The sequence below is a fragment of the Meleagris gallopavo genome, chromosome 4, assembly GCF_000146605.3.
Source record: "Meleagris gallopavo isolate NT-WF06-2002-E0010 breed Aviagen turkey brand Nicholas breeding stock chromosome 4, Turkey_5.1, whole genome shotgun sequence".
In the NCBI taxonomy this organism is placed as follows: domain Eukaryota; kingdom Metazoa; phylum Chordata; class Aves; order Galliformes; family Phasianidae; genus Meleagris; species Meleagris gallopavo.
In genome coordinates, this window is record NC_015014.2 from 33191291 (window position 1) to 33206509 (window position 15219).

Sequence of the window (15219 nt, forward strand, 5' to 3'; positions counted from 1 at the left end):
GTGTATATACAAATGTCCAAATCCAGGTTGAACTGTTATGATTACAAGTAAATGCTTTCAAATCTGAAGAATGCAAATTAAACATAAACTTACAGAGTCTCAAAACAACACTCAATGAATATATGCACAATGGACCTTATTTATCCTGTTTCACACTCAAAAATTTCATTTCTTCTAGAACTCAAAACTTAAAAATCTTACTCAGAATCATGCCTTCAAACACCAGTTCATTGAGGCTTATACAAATTAGTCCTCATTATTGTTACTCTACCACTTCTTCCATAGTTCCTCTCTTTATCCTCAACCCAAAAGACTTCCAAATAACCTCATATCATCTTGCATACCACCCTCTGCACTAAAAATACTTGAGCACAGAGACAAAATTAAAGTATTTTGTAACTTTATATATATATATATATTATTTTTTTTTCTACATTTAGAACTTCAAAATTTGAAAATTCTTAGTTAGAAATACTTGTTGGACTCATTAGTCTAACATTCCCATCAATCTGCCCTGGTTCACTTTACCAGCATGACTTGCAAATGCATGAAGGTAAACCTATGTCACTGTATCTCATACAAATATAATGTATTTAAACAGTAAAATGATAGGAAAAAGCGACAATATCACAAGGAAAAAGGTTCAGAAAGGCTGTGTAACATAGTACTGCCAAAAATACTGTACTTCACATTTATTAAACTAAGTGATAATTTTCTTCAGGTAACAACCCATTAAAGAATTCTACTGTTATGGATAAGGAGAAATTAACCATAGATGGTATCTCTTTTTCCATAGGGAATTTGGATACTTTCTGAAATCTTGAATTGAAAAAAAAATGTTATCAGGTTTGAAATGAAAATTAGCAGTCCCACCTTTGACCAAAAAAACAAAACAAAACCCCACAAACAAAAGCAGTTCAGTTTAAAATGAATTTCTCCAAATTTAAGAAGTTAGAGCCAACACAATCACAGCACTTCCTGAAATGAAACACAGTGAGAAGAAAAACGTATTTGCACTTACAGGATTGTTTTAACTGCTCATCTGCCTTTTGAGGATAAATTGGGTGCCACGAGTAGTCAATCGTAAACACAACACTTGGGACTGTCCAGCATTCAACCCATCCAGCCCTTTTGAAAAGAAACATTTCTAGCACAAGTTTCATCATATATGTTCCATTAACACACTAAGTTGCTTTTTCACAAAGAAAATAAGTAAATATAAAAAGCCAATATAGATACATAAACATAAATCAAAACTAGACTCACTCTTCCTGAGTAATGTTCCTCCACTTGGGTTTGCCTGTTTTCTGACCACTTGGACATTCACCAGTAATGCAAGATTCAGGATTTATTTTACTAGGTTGACAATCTTTCACCAACATAAAAAGAGAATATTTGCTAGGATGACAATCTGGTAGATACAAATGAAGATCAACATCTTCTCCCTAAAATCAAAGATTAATAATGAGAAAGTATATTTGCATTCACTTTCTGTATAATGCTCATTTTATTTACATGCTCACATCTTCACAGAGATCATGACAAGGTGATGGCACAATGTCTCATTCTTTACATGACTGCTGACCACAGCTCCCACCAATTCATTATAATATCCCAAGATCTCTGCAGTTCTTAGCAGTTACGCATCCAGTAAGAACACATCATAGCAAGCTCCAAAACACAGGTGCACAGCTTTTGGGGATTTCAGTTATTCTTCTGTTCAATCCATAATGCAAAAATTCAGTGACTGGCCCACAGCTTACCAACTTCCTAAAATCAACCACACTTTTTTTTTTCTTCTTAATTTAAATATAGTCTTGCTTATTTTACTATCAAATTACACAAGCTTACCAACATCACCTTCAACCAGTTTTTAATGTTAGTAACCCTACACAACCTCTATTTTAAGGGAGACAAAACAAGAAGTACAACGTTCCAAAGAATTAGTTTGGCACACTAAAAATACATTCGTTATTTTACAGAAGATATCAAAAATCTGACGACAGCTTTCCAAAACAGTTTGGGTTACCCATTCCAAATGTGCATATATTTATGTGTGTGTCTGTATGTCTGTATACATATCTAAAAACTAAAAAAAAAAACAAAACTAAAACACTCCATGATGGGATGTTTCATGTAATCAAGAGAAATTATTTACTTCTGGTTTATCTAAAGAAAAATTATATGATCAGGAATTTAAAGAGAATATTTTTCTTTCAGAAAGGAGTTTACTCCGAAGTTCCCAACTGAAGAAGAAAAGGAAGTAAAATATTTCAAATTCAGAAAACAATTTTAAAAAAAAAAAAGAGAGGGGCACTGAGAGAACTGAACTTACCTTTAAAGAGAATCTGGTATTGCATGTAGTTGGAACAAAGTCAGTGAAAGGCAGAGAGAAAACAATGTTTAATGTTTCTCCACAAGCTGCTAGATAAACTGGGAGAGAATAGGAAAAGCAAACAAATAAAACACTGTCAAAATGACTCCCCATTTTGTTCTTAGGCAAATATCAAACATATAGGTATAATTAAGGAAAAAGACACAAACTCATGACAAAGGAAAATGCCATGCACTTAGAGTATAAACTACCAAATTATTCTGAATGTTCAAAGGGTCCTCAAAAATGCTAAAAATGTGATCTGAAACTACACTCCTAGGAGAAGGTACATATTTGTATGAAATGTACAAAACAAATGAGGACTTGCAGCAGTTTTGGGATAGCTTACGAATAACAACAGTAGCAAAATAAATAGTTATCACTGGATTCATTTCATGGTAAACATGCTAGAATTTTTGTCATTGTCTGCACTGTTTCAAATCTTAAACTGACTTTACCATTTTCTTGTTGTTTGGTGGAACAGTCAATCCAGTTGTGTTGATTAGCTGCCCAAATCATTTCAAATTGATGAAACATGACTTTGAAGTTCCACATATAAGGAACAAATGAATAAATATCGGGTGCACTATCACTAGACCAGTCTTGGATCAAATCTAAAATTACATAAAGTAATAAAAGATGAGTTAGTAGCAATCGGGTGAGAGATTTCCTCTTTCAAGTTAACCTGGCTTTTAATAAAATGTAAATCGTCAACATTGGTTTCTTTGCAGAAAAAGGAAAATGAGGAAAACTACACACAACATCCATTCCTCAAGCAGATATTCCACAAATACTTCCTGCGAATCCATTTCCTTCCTTGCTAAGCCATAATGGCATAGGTTTTTATCATGCTTTCTAGATTAGTTTTATTCAGTAACAAGGTTTCACATTTATCCAAAAAACAGTGGACTAATCAATGTTTTCCTTTGGTTTTCCTTCTAATACTATGAGCATCTGTTAATTATATTTCTTACCACCAAGTCTGATACAGCAAAACAATGTTTCTGAAGAAGCTCACCGGTTCACTCTGCATAGATTGGTTGATTACATTGTGTACAACAGCACTCTATAAATTATGACTCTAGTCTCACTAGGATATAACTTTATTAGCATCACACTATGCTTGTACTAATTAATCCTCCACTCAGCAGAGCTAATTAGAGGAGGTAGTGCCCCACTGATAGGGCTATTTTCTTTCTATTTCTGCAGCTGGAACATTCAGCAACAGTTTGGTGATGCAGGGTTGTCTTATGTACACGTGTTCTTCCTCACAAGCCAAAATCCTAAGGAGCAAATTACTTTCTCTCATCATCTGTCAGCCACTCAGACAAGACCTAAGCCTGAATAACTAAAAATCAGTCAGCCAAAGAAGAGAAATATCAGAGAAATCAGCATCCTAGTGGCAATTATTAAATGAATCAATAGCTCTAGGTTAAAAAAAAACAAAACAACAACAACAAAACCCCCCCCCACATCTTAAATATAAGATTGCTTAGTCTAACTGCAGATCAAATTTTACTTAGCTGTTAGAAAACTAAATTATTCAGTGTATCTACTGAAATATAAGAATATAATGCAATTAGACACCAATAGCCCACAGAAGGCATTGGGAACTTGGTCCTCAGAAATAATTTGTTTTCCTGAAGATGTGAAATCACCGTATCTGCAACCGCAAGTTTGAAGAAGTGGCTAATAAAGAACATTTAATTTGGTACATAACTTATTCAGTAAAGCAGTTACCTGTAAAGAAGCTTTTCTGAGCAAAGATAAAATGATACGTTGCTTTATAAACCTCAAGTTCACATTGCCATGTCTGTGGCATGTTCCATATCCGGGGATAACTGGCATTAATGTGAAACTGTGAACAAGATATTAAAGCATTAGAATTAGTTGAAAACATGACAGTGTTTGACCCTGTAGCGCAGCAGTTTTCACATATGTACTTTGCTGAATAATTAAAACACTTTTCCTGCTGAGATGAACAGAAGGCCTCTCCAGTTCCTTAATAATTTAATCTCACTCTCTGTCTTTCTGAGTTTGAAGGTCAAGTGCTAGTGTATTCATTTATTTGGAAAGGTATTACTACAGACTTCTGCTATGGCTCAACAAATGCAACGCCTGTTGCACTGGATGTACGATATGAACAACCAATACGATGCTCAAAAACTAGACATCAAAAACATCACTCTAAAAAGGTCCTTCAAAAACTAGTGAGAAAGGTAGTTGACAGAATTTCCAAAGTTGAATATTAGGCAAATGAAAGAGAATACGGTATCGTTTAAGTACCTTGAAATACCTACACATGCAAATATTCTTCAGCACAGCTACAAGTGTAATGATTTACTAAGGTAAAGTCTATACAAACACACAGCTACAAAGTCAACTAGGCAACCCACTCATAGGTTTCAATTCACATAAAACCTTCCATACGTATCAATGTCTTATAAAAAACATTAAAAGGTTGTACTTCTGCACTGTTTACAATCCTGAACATCAACTCTATAAGCAAACAAATATGCTCTTTATTAAAAATTCTTTAAAGAATGAAGCTTTGTTCTTAATAATGCAAACTTACAGCTAGCATTTCAGCTTCTAAGAGAGTCCGGTACTGCATACTGCTGGTGGCATCAACGTGTAGAAGCTGCCCTTTAATTGTAGGTGAATAGCCTAGTAGATAAAAATACAAAAATCACTGTTCCAATATAATAGTTACACAAATATTTAAAAAAGATATCACCAGTGAATTCAGCAGTCCCCAAATAGCGAAGAAATGTTGTAGTGAAAATTGCTACTGTGATAATTCCATCCCCTGTTGGTCAACAAACAGCTTACTATCTTCTCTTGGAGGGATGGTATGGCTTAGGTTCCAGAAATCTTAGCACAAGAAAATGCAAATATACCAGAGAGAATCAAGAGAACAAACAAACTGGCAGAAAGGATTCAACAAACCATTCAACGAACTGAGTAAATCAAACAAAACAAAACAGTGTAACTTTACATTTATTTCAACTTCTTACATTTATCTCAGACTTCGAAGTTTATTTTAAAGAAGTATTACTAAATTATTTTTCATAATGTATTCCTCAGCACAGTTCAACTGCCACACTAGCCCTACTGAAGGTGACTTCCTGCTTTGAGTAGACAATGAATAAATCATTTGCTTAAATACACACATCATTAAATGATGCACTTTCTAGCAGTTAGAAATTTTGATCTAGGTTCCTCAACCCAAATAAAATATGGAAATGACTTAATTATTTAAATACATAAATGCTTTAACAACTTCAGTGAAATGTATAAGGAAACTCTTTTTCTTTCCTTGTGTAAACGTAATATGTATTTACATATAAATATGTATGTATATACTGATACACTACATTTGGATATTTATTTACCTCACATTCAAGAGAAAACACTGCAAGATAGACACGCTGATATGTATTAAGACAACTGTTCAGGAAAAAAAATTAAGAAAACAAATTAATCCTAGCCTTAACTCACCATTTTCACCAACTGTCATGGGAATATTTACTTCCAAGTATGACCCTGCACCAACATTTACATGGACAGCATTTGTTTCCTGCATGGAATTAAAAAAAAAAAAAAAAAACCACAAGCATTATTTCCAGACCCTCAGTGTCAACCAGTATACTTAATGCATCTGGCTATTGTTATCCTCGCACCTGGGTTAAAAAAAACTCAATGATTGACAAAAAATTACTGATGGAGTATCTTTGTGCAAGGAAACCAGACATTCAGTGAACTTACGCTACACTCCATTTATAACCCCCCCCTATATGCAGCTTTTGTTTCTCCTGCTATCATCTCTCCAGTAATACCAGATACTAATCCAATATCAGAAGAAATTCTGTCTTCATCAGGGCAAGTTTCATCCTAATATACACCTATAATCACAGAAAATAAATACAATTTCTCCTAGCTTTTATAAGCACCTGAGACAAGTAAAAACATGTAAAACCGAAAAAGCACAGTGGAATCACAGTTGAAAAAGCATTTTACATACAAGATTTCATTATTTACCCTATTTTTTGTAAAAAGCAAATCAATGGTGGCATCTGCAATAATATTCATCCGCAGTTCAAATGCAAGAATCTGTCTGGGTTTCCCAGGCTGAGCAATTTCAGAGATTTTCATAACTTGGTAGTCTGGTGGGAAGAAAAACTTCCACAAGCAATCCCTAGCGGGGAAGAAAGACAAAACAGTTGTTTTAATTTACAGAACAAATATATATAAACATGTTTATTTATTTATTCAGTTCACTTAATGATTTTCCAATTGCTGAGCTTCAGACAATCAACACATGCTTTAGGAAGGGACGCTTGTTTACAAGGCTCCCTGATGGCGAGACTAACTCAATACCAATACAAAACTCCAAAACTTCTGTTAATAAGAACTCTCTATTGGATAAAAGCCACAGTAGACAGACCATAAAAGATTTTTAAAAATCTAACTCAGACAGCAAACTATGGTATTCTTCTTACTCCTAATCTTAGTTTACAAATCTACCTGACAAGTGCAACAGGAAGGAATCTGTTTATGCTTCAGTTTGTGCATAAGTGATCACTGTAATTTCCAGAAACTAAGTACAAAATGTTTAGGACTTGTGAAAGGAAAGAAAATGAAACCTACATTTCTAAATACTTGGGAAAAAAAAAGCCACCGAGATGGAGTACAGACAGTAGAGCTTATTTAGTTGAGGAAACAAGTCCTTAAGCTGAGTAACAGTTCCCATGTATCAAGCACCTGAGCACCAAGACAACTTAAAAGTTAGCACCAGCAGGGGAAAACAAACAAACAAAAACAACAACAAAAAGAAACAAAACCACAACTCCAATAAGAAACAAACAAACAAAAAAAGCCAATCATATGCACACAGTCAAAAATCACTACAGTGACACTGTAACCCAAAGCATTATTGCATGGAGTAGTTAAGATCAGTATTTGTGGAAGCTCTTACATGAATTGAGAAGTACAAAGTCCAAAGAATTTCCACAGATCAGTGCTTTGAAAACTTACAGGTACTTTCCAAAATTCTATCTTCTATCCATAGCATGATGAGAAAGTGTTCCCAGGTATGAATGGTTCATATGCCTATGACCCTTGTGCACACTGTGCACCAAACTACATGCTGGTTAGCCACTTGAGATTATAAAAAGCATACCATCACAAGCATTACTGTCATTAATAATTCATTGTCTTCACATTTTGTTCTAGAAATCAGCATTTTCTCTCAAGTTCTACAGACACTGGTGTATCTGATGACTAATCTGCCATCCTCACATTCTTAAGAGACAGTCAGTGCCATCAGTTTCACAGGAGAATTAATAGAGGCCAAGAAAAGTATTAATTTGTAATTAACGAGAGAAAAAGGGAAAGTACTGACTATGTCACTGTTACTTAACAGTCTTTCACTATCTAAACAATCCCACTGTCTCCAATAGAAATATTCATGCACAAAATACAGAGAGCTTAGTGAAGAACAGCTCTAGCCTAATATTTTAATCACTAAAATATCTAAATTATAAACACTTTGGAGACTGCATCAAGTGGTTGATTCTGTTAAGCAGTGATAAATGATAACACCTCATTATTTTCAAAGCCAGATTTGTACTTTCATGGATTTTCTCACCAACACGCAGTGTATTTCAAACCATAAGCTTTAGAGAAATAAGCCAGTAAGAACTCGACAAGTTTAAATAACATCAATAAAAAATTAAACCCTTAGGCATGTAACACTTGACAAATAATAAGACTATGTTGTTCCAAAAAATAGGAACAAAAACTATTAATCTAATAATAAAATCTCACAGAAAGATTCTACCTTTAGGACAACACAGTAAACAACAGTGAATTTACCAACTCTAACCAATTGTGACAGAATTCTTTTTTCCTTACAAGACTATAGAGTAACCCACACAAATTTTAAGAGTCTGGAGACTCTATAATGTTTGCACAATAATAAGATATACTAAAGATTAAAATTGAAAACATAAATCATGATAATACCTCTGCCTATCAGCCCAAGGTCCATAGTTGAAGTCTGTTCCTTTTCCACAAACAATGTCCAAACCCCAGCATGGTGGCAGATCCTGTAATTTGCTGTCTTCATTGCTAGCTTCTCCATCATTACTTTCCTCTGTCTCCTCTGGTACAAGACCTATGTTACATAATATAATAAAGAGATTATCAAATGAAGCTCCTTCAAATTAACATGAAAAACATCCACAAAGCACAATACAATTAAATTGGGTTTTCCTTGTATGGTTGCTTGGTTGTTTTTTTTTGGTTTTTTTTTTTTGTAGACCACTGTAGTATGTAGGTATCAAGCCACAGTTTGATACAGACTCTCATAAGAAGAGCAAGAAAATGACCCAAAATCCTTGGGATATTCTCAAGCACTTGCTTCTAATGTCACTGAAACGCTGGCAATAAAAGCAGTTTTATCTGCTAAGTGTGTTTTCTACTAATTCAGGCCTTCATCCATCCACTTTCACATCTCAATCCTACTTACAAAGTTAGAATAAGTTTTAAAACAAAGATGAAAGAAGAAAAAATATAATCTCCACAGACAACACAAGCAAATAAAGAGGAAAATCTTACAACAGTACACCTAGGATTACTAAAAAAGTTCAAGCAGTCATTCAATAACCATCCAAAATAGTCATCAATCTTCCACCAACACACATCACAGTTGAATTATGTTGTTGATTGTCGAATTATTGTCTTATCTTCATTAAAGATTCAAGATACACTTCAAGTATAATCAAAATAAAAGCTTTTGCAAACAACAAGAAAAAAATCTCCAACAAAATAATATGGTAGTAAAATGCACTGGATTTAAAGTGAAAAGGACAGACACTACAGTACTCAAGCATCAACAATTAAATAAGCTTTCAATAAAAACTAAAAAAAAAAAATCAGTAATACATATCGACCATAAACTGTCTCCATCCCCAAACTACCTTTGGAAACCAAAATAATTTAAATTCACAGCTTCAAAAATAACCTTAGTACCAATACTCATTGGTTGCATGTTGCATGTGAATTCATGTAAGGCACTGCTGACTGACCTTCTGCATCTATTTAATACTCATCAATAAAACTTTTAGTTCTACATGTACAGTTATTCTACCCTTGGGATTCCCTAGGCCTTCTAGATAGTCCAATCTAAACACTGACAAGAAAGTGGTTAAAAAGAAAGTGGTTAAAACACTTAAAATAGAAACACTTAAAAAGAAAGTGGTTAAAAAAATCTCATATTCTCTGAAACATGATATTCATCAACTCTTTTCAATCTGTTTGTGTGGAATTTGGAGGGAATTTTTTTTTTTTTAATTTTTCAGAAATAAGGGTGTGATTCTACTACTTAAGAATGCCTTTTTTTCTCTCACTTCAAAATACTATATTTTTCCAGCATGAAAATAAATTATCTAACAATCCCAGACAATTAAAAATACAGTCAACATTTTGCATCCCTTAAAACTTGATATTTAACACAAGGTACCTGGTTCATCCATATAATAATAGATGTCAACATCATTGGACTGCATTACCACAAAACCTTCACCCATCAGTCTTGGTGGTCTGAAATGGAAAAAAAAAAAGTGCAAAGACATGTTAAGCATAATGAAAGAGTAACATGGGTCAGATTCACTCATAGCTTACAAATAGTACGTATTAAAGAATCATCAGTAACGCTCTATCAAGCAAGCCATTCTAAAGAAGTATTTTACTGAAAATATCTGTATAAGCCTACTAGACATTTGTGCAAAACTCCGGAGTTTTCCATTTCAGAGGAAATGCAGGCAGTTGGAAATGTCAGTAAGGTCCATGAAAATCCTCCCATTTGAAGATTCCAAAGTATTGGAGCTTGAACAAACCAAATGCCAGTTCTAACCCATAAGCAACATGTTATACTCCTGGAAAAGTCTGCGGATCCCAAGAGATCATAAAACATACTAAAAAGAAGCCTCATTATAAATTTACAGAGAACAGAAGGGGATATGCTTTGTGCAGTTCCTCAATATCCACACAGCAAGTACAAGCACTAATACAGTTTTGTCCACATTTAAGTAGGTTGAAGAAAAGCCAGTTCTGAGCAGGAAACCACGTGGATACATTAAAACCCATTTCCAGAAGTCCCTTAAGTGCAATTTGCTGTTATTGTTTGACCTTTGATGCCCATTAAGTTTTTGCTGAACAAAGAGACCTGCAATGCTGGAAATATGCTGTAAGGGGCATCTGACCAAGAAGGTTTTGTGGGAAAAACTCCAGCTTGATGCAATATGAAGACAGCAGCTCCACTTGTCTATACAATGGCTGCTGGCAGCTCAACTTCATATTGACCATAAGAGCCAGAGGCCATTTCATCTACTGCCCTTTGGTCCCATGACATTACAAGCAGGGCAGGAGGAAGACATGGAGGGTCCAGGCACATGGACACACAAGGCACACACCACTCTGCCCCAATCTTGTTTGTTCTGAAGTGAAAAGTACAGGTTAATACTTCAGACAGTCTCGTTCCCTCCCTGTCATGCTGTGCTTCTTAGTCTACCTTCTACCTAAAGCTAAACATGCTTAAGAAAACAAGCAAGGAATGCTCTGGTCTTGTCTCCCTTTATCAAAAGCAGAAGTCACATTGCTAGGCAGTGTCAACCCTGAATTGCAGAAACTATTTGATCATTACATCATTACTTCTATATAAAATAGCTAAACGCTTTAGTTATCTCACGTACTAAGATACAAGCTTTCTCTTGGCACAAAGACATTTCTCACGTGTCACAGCTACTAAAGTTCTACTTTCAATGCTTCTTCTCTATCAAGAATTCCTTTCTCCTTGTCCTACATCATGTTCTTTCACCTGCTAATAATTTCTTACTAAAATAGCACTCTGAACCAGAGGGACCAGCCGTCTTCAGCTCTTCAGTAATTAGACCATGAGTTTAAAAAAAAACAATAACAACAAAAACAGTAAAAGCAAACCCTCTTCTTGCTTAATAATGTTTCACTTGAAGGATCTAAATACAAAATACGTGTAAGATTTCTCCTAACACTAGTACGCTCGCATATTACAGTCATTTGTTTGCATTATCCCATATTAATTTATAAAATACTTTATTGTAATAATAAAAAATATTATATTGTGACCATCGTATTTTCACTACAAGAAATGTCTTTTGCGATTTTCAGTCACTTCTGTATGTTTGCACTTCCTAATGAAAAGAAGAAAATCCAAAAATACATGGCGTAAGACTAATGGGGCAGAAGCATGCTGCTTATTGCACTGCACCTCATTTCAAACACAGTAAAGCTTGGAATATATGAGGGGCAGCAGACGAAGAGCCCATGTGCTGCCAGTCCTTCATAAGCAACTTAGTGGGAAATTTCAGATCAATTTTACTTTGAGAGTAATAGCAGCAGTGAAAGATGAAATACTTCCTCTTCACTTTAATTTTCCAATTATTTCTTGTTTCTGTCTAAAATTGAATTGGCCTCCCTAGTGAGATGCAAATAGAGTAGGATCTGAAATAAAAAAATTATTTAGCAGTCTGTGAATAGAAGTGGGAAGAAAAGTACTTAGATATACTTAGACAGTAGTTCATGGAGAGAGCTCAGTTCATTCTGCCCACACCCCACAACACACATTTGAGCCACTGCATCTGAAATGTGCATCTCTGTACAAGCAGGTCAAGCAGGTAGCGTCAGCTTCTCCAACTGAGTGTACCACCAAGAGGGCTTCAAAAGGAGGGCCTCATGTAGCACTTCTCATTTTTCTTTCTAAAGCCTAGGTTTTGGAGAGTTCACTTGCAAAAAAAAGTGATGGAGGTGTTGAAGAGTCTGTAATAAATGACAGCCATTAAGTCTGCTTTTTGCATGGATTAGTCAGTCTGTTACAAATTTAATCATCACTTTACTGTTTTCTATTCATATATTGTCTGAATGTTAAGACACACCGCTTAACATTTAAGCCAAAAAAGCAAAGAGGGCAGGCTCTCAAGATTCAAAAGCACTCCCATTTAGCAGTGAACTGGGTCATTTATTGAATCTACACAGTAAATTAGGGCACATGTTTTCTGCACACATGGTATCCTTCAGCTATCAGGAGCTGCACAGCAACTGCATAAAAGGAAAACACTTTGCGGAAGCAGGAATAAAAAGCTAATAGTTCCAGTATCTTAATCCTATTTTGTTTTAATCTTGTTAGCTTGTTTTCAATATTAATTGAAGAAGTTTCCTTTGTCGTCATGTTCAAAAATCGAGATATTCTGTATACACCCACAGAGTGCAATCTGAAGTTGAAAATGCATAAAGGCAATTTATATAGGTGGCAGTATCTGGCTGATACAAAGCTGATTAAGGTACAGACTAATGAAGTACAGTTTATTTCGAAGTGTTATAATTCATTCTGTGGATACGGTTGCTTAGAAGCTATTGATTGATATTATCCTTAAACATAAAATCATATGTGCAGTTGTCCAAGGATAGCATGTATTACTTTCGTTGAGCAAATAATGCCTGTGACTGAAATAATGATTGAAATTCCGCAGCTTTGTCCAAATTATCTGTTGACTATGCGGCACTGCAAGCATTGAATAACGTAATGCAGAAAAATTCTGGCTATGAGATTCATACCATAGCAATAGGTTTTCATATAGCATGCACATAAATGTCTAGCTGGTTGAAGTGCAATAAAACCTGAACCCTAGTATCAATTTTTTTCATGCAAGCAACCTGTTTTTTTTCTTTGCCTTAGTATCTTCCAGTTTGTTAAAGCTGCATAATCCTGGCTGTCTGGAAGCAGAACACACACAGGTAGAAGGATCTGCCTTCAGAATATAACACAATTTCTACTACATCAGGTACCATGCGCCTCTTCCCTGCTTTTGTTTTTAAATTTCTTAAAAATGTTTTCCAAACTATATGCAAACTGTATCTACAGAACAAAATATCTCAACTATTGCATTTATCCTGAAGTGCTATAGCTGTCAGAGCCTGCACCCAGTTTTGTACACACGGAATGAAGAAAAATAACTGAATGCAGAACATTAATCATAGAGAAAAATATCTTAAAAAAAAAAATCTAGATCGAGATAGAAAAACAGTACTTTTCCGCATAAATGAAATTGTTTCAACATTTAAAAACTTCGGTGTGTAGAAATGCCAATCATCTCAACACATTAAGAAAAGTCACAGGAATGCATTCAACTTTCTTTACTTGATTTTCTTATAATAAATTTGGAAATTATAAAGAATCTTAACAGAAACTTCAATAGAACTTACTCATCATTTTGAAGACCAACATATCTTGGACTTGGAACCAGCATGACTCTAACATTCTCCAATTTTCCTTTCACAATATGCATAAACTGATCAAGGTGGCTGGAAGGTGGCTTTGTGGTATATGTCAAAAAAGCATCATCGAAGTTAATGCAAAGTGTTTGTGGTTGATAATGATTCCCAAATGCCAAGCGACCCTAAATTAAGAAGATAACCAATTACTTCTAATGCACTGTTTTTTACATATATATTTATTTATAATTCACCCGTAATAATACAGTTTAACCATTCCTAAGTAAATAAAGTCTGGATATCTGAATCTTAGCCATAATCTGTACATAAATAAAACTTTGCCTTGCACATTCAAACTCCAAATGTTTTATTTCCTATTACAACAATAACAGTCTCTCTGTTTTTTGTGAAACAGCAGTAACTTTTAAACAGTGTTTCAAAAACTAGTAAAAGATGCACAGAAACAAAAATTAATAATAAAAATGCATAACACCCATTACCTAGCTTAATTATTTTGTGACATTTTTTAAGTCATCACAAGCCTAAGAAACACATTATTTCTCAAAATGGAAAATATGACTTTGTTTTTATGCGTGCCAGGAAGATCTATGACTGTATAAGGAAAGTGGTGGTGGGGGGTGGTGATGTCATTCCAAAACTTACACAAAGCATGAAGGAAAACAAAAACACAAAAAAGAACGTTCAAGAAAAATGAGTTGCAAATCTATTTTTTTATGCATGTACTACTAAATAATTTCATTAACAGGAACATTTTTCCCACTTACCGTGCTCACATTGACTTTAATAACAGGAATGAGTGATCTCCACGAAGAAGAAGGGTCTTGAGATTCTGTTTTCACTTTTACACTGTGGAAAAAATGGTTTTAATCATTCAGTCTTTTCTATGGAAAAATAAACTACGCTTTTATTCTAGGGATCTTTACTGCACAGTTCTTTGAAAACACTTCTTCCCACAAGAGTACATCCTCTAAGAAATCTTCTAGTTGCATACTGCAGACTCCACACCAGAGCCTGGAAGAGCAACATGAACCTTGTACATCAAAGACCTCAGGTGCTGGTATACCGTGAGCTCACACAGGCAGAAAACAAGAAAACAAGTACATCGTGCTTGAGGAACTTGGGTTTTTTCCCAAATACACTTCAAATAATCCTTTTAAGTCTTTGATTTGTGATCTGTCACTTAGCAAAGGCAGAAGTCCTTCATGTATGTGTCAGTAAGAGTGTAAACAAGAAAATATGAAGAGACTGGTTCAGAGATGCAGCCCCTACCAAGACTCAACATAGTCACAGCACACTGCAAGCAGCCCACTACATAATTTAGGCCTACAGTTGAATACATAACACCACTACAAATAAGTTAAGTTATGCAGAGAAGCCCACACCTTGTTTTATAGAGTACCCAAAAAGAAGAATGAAATAGTTAAGGTTTGTGTAACTACACACAGACACATACCGCTAAAAAAGAAATCCACTCAAGAAATCACTCTGAGTGTAAGACTCAAAAACCAGTATGC

At 34.7% G+C, this 15219-nt stretch overlaps 1 protein-coding gene across 12 annotated transcripts in view; it reads right to left on the bottom strand.

Annotated features, from left to right (window-relative positions):
- Positions 1–15219, bottom strand: part of KIAA1109 (KIAA1109 ortholog) — a 100571-nt gene that overhangs the window by 74892 nt on the left and 10460 nt on the right. For all 12 annotated transcript variants that reach the window (XM_010709920.3, XM_010709918.3, XM_010709919.3 and 9 more), the window contains exons 6-17: positions 14470–14551; positions 13676–13869; positions 9900–9979; positions 8402–8552; positions 6416–6572; positions 5876–5954; positions 4950–5041; positions 4115–4232; positions 2833–2988; positions 2336–2433; positions 1267–1445; positions 1022–1128 (exon numbers count right to left, since the gene is read on the bottom strand). In XM_010709920.3, the coding sequence (XP_010708222.1) occupies positions 1022–1128; positions 1267–1445; positions 2336–2433; positions 2833–2988; positions 4115–4232; positions 4950–5041; positions 5876–5954; positions 6416–6572; positions 8402–8552; positions 9900–9979; positions 13676–13869; positions 14470–14551 (1493 nt within the window). The remainder of the gene's footprint in view (positions 1–1021; positions 1129–1266; positions 1446–2335; positions 2434–2832; positions 2989–4114; positions 4233–4949; positions 5042–5875; positions 5955–6415; positions 6573–8401; positions 8553–9899; positions 9980–13675; positions 13870–14469; positions 14552–15219) is intronic.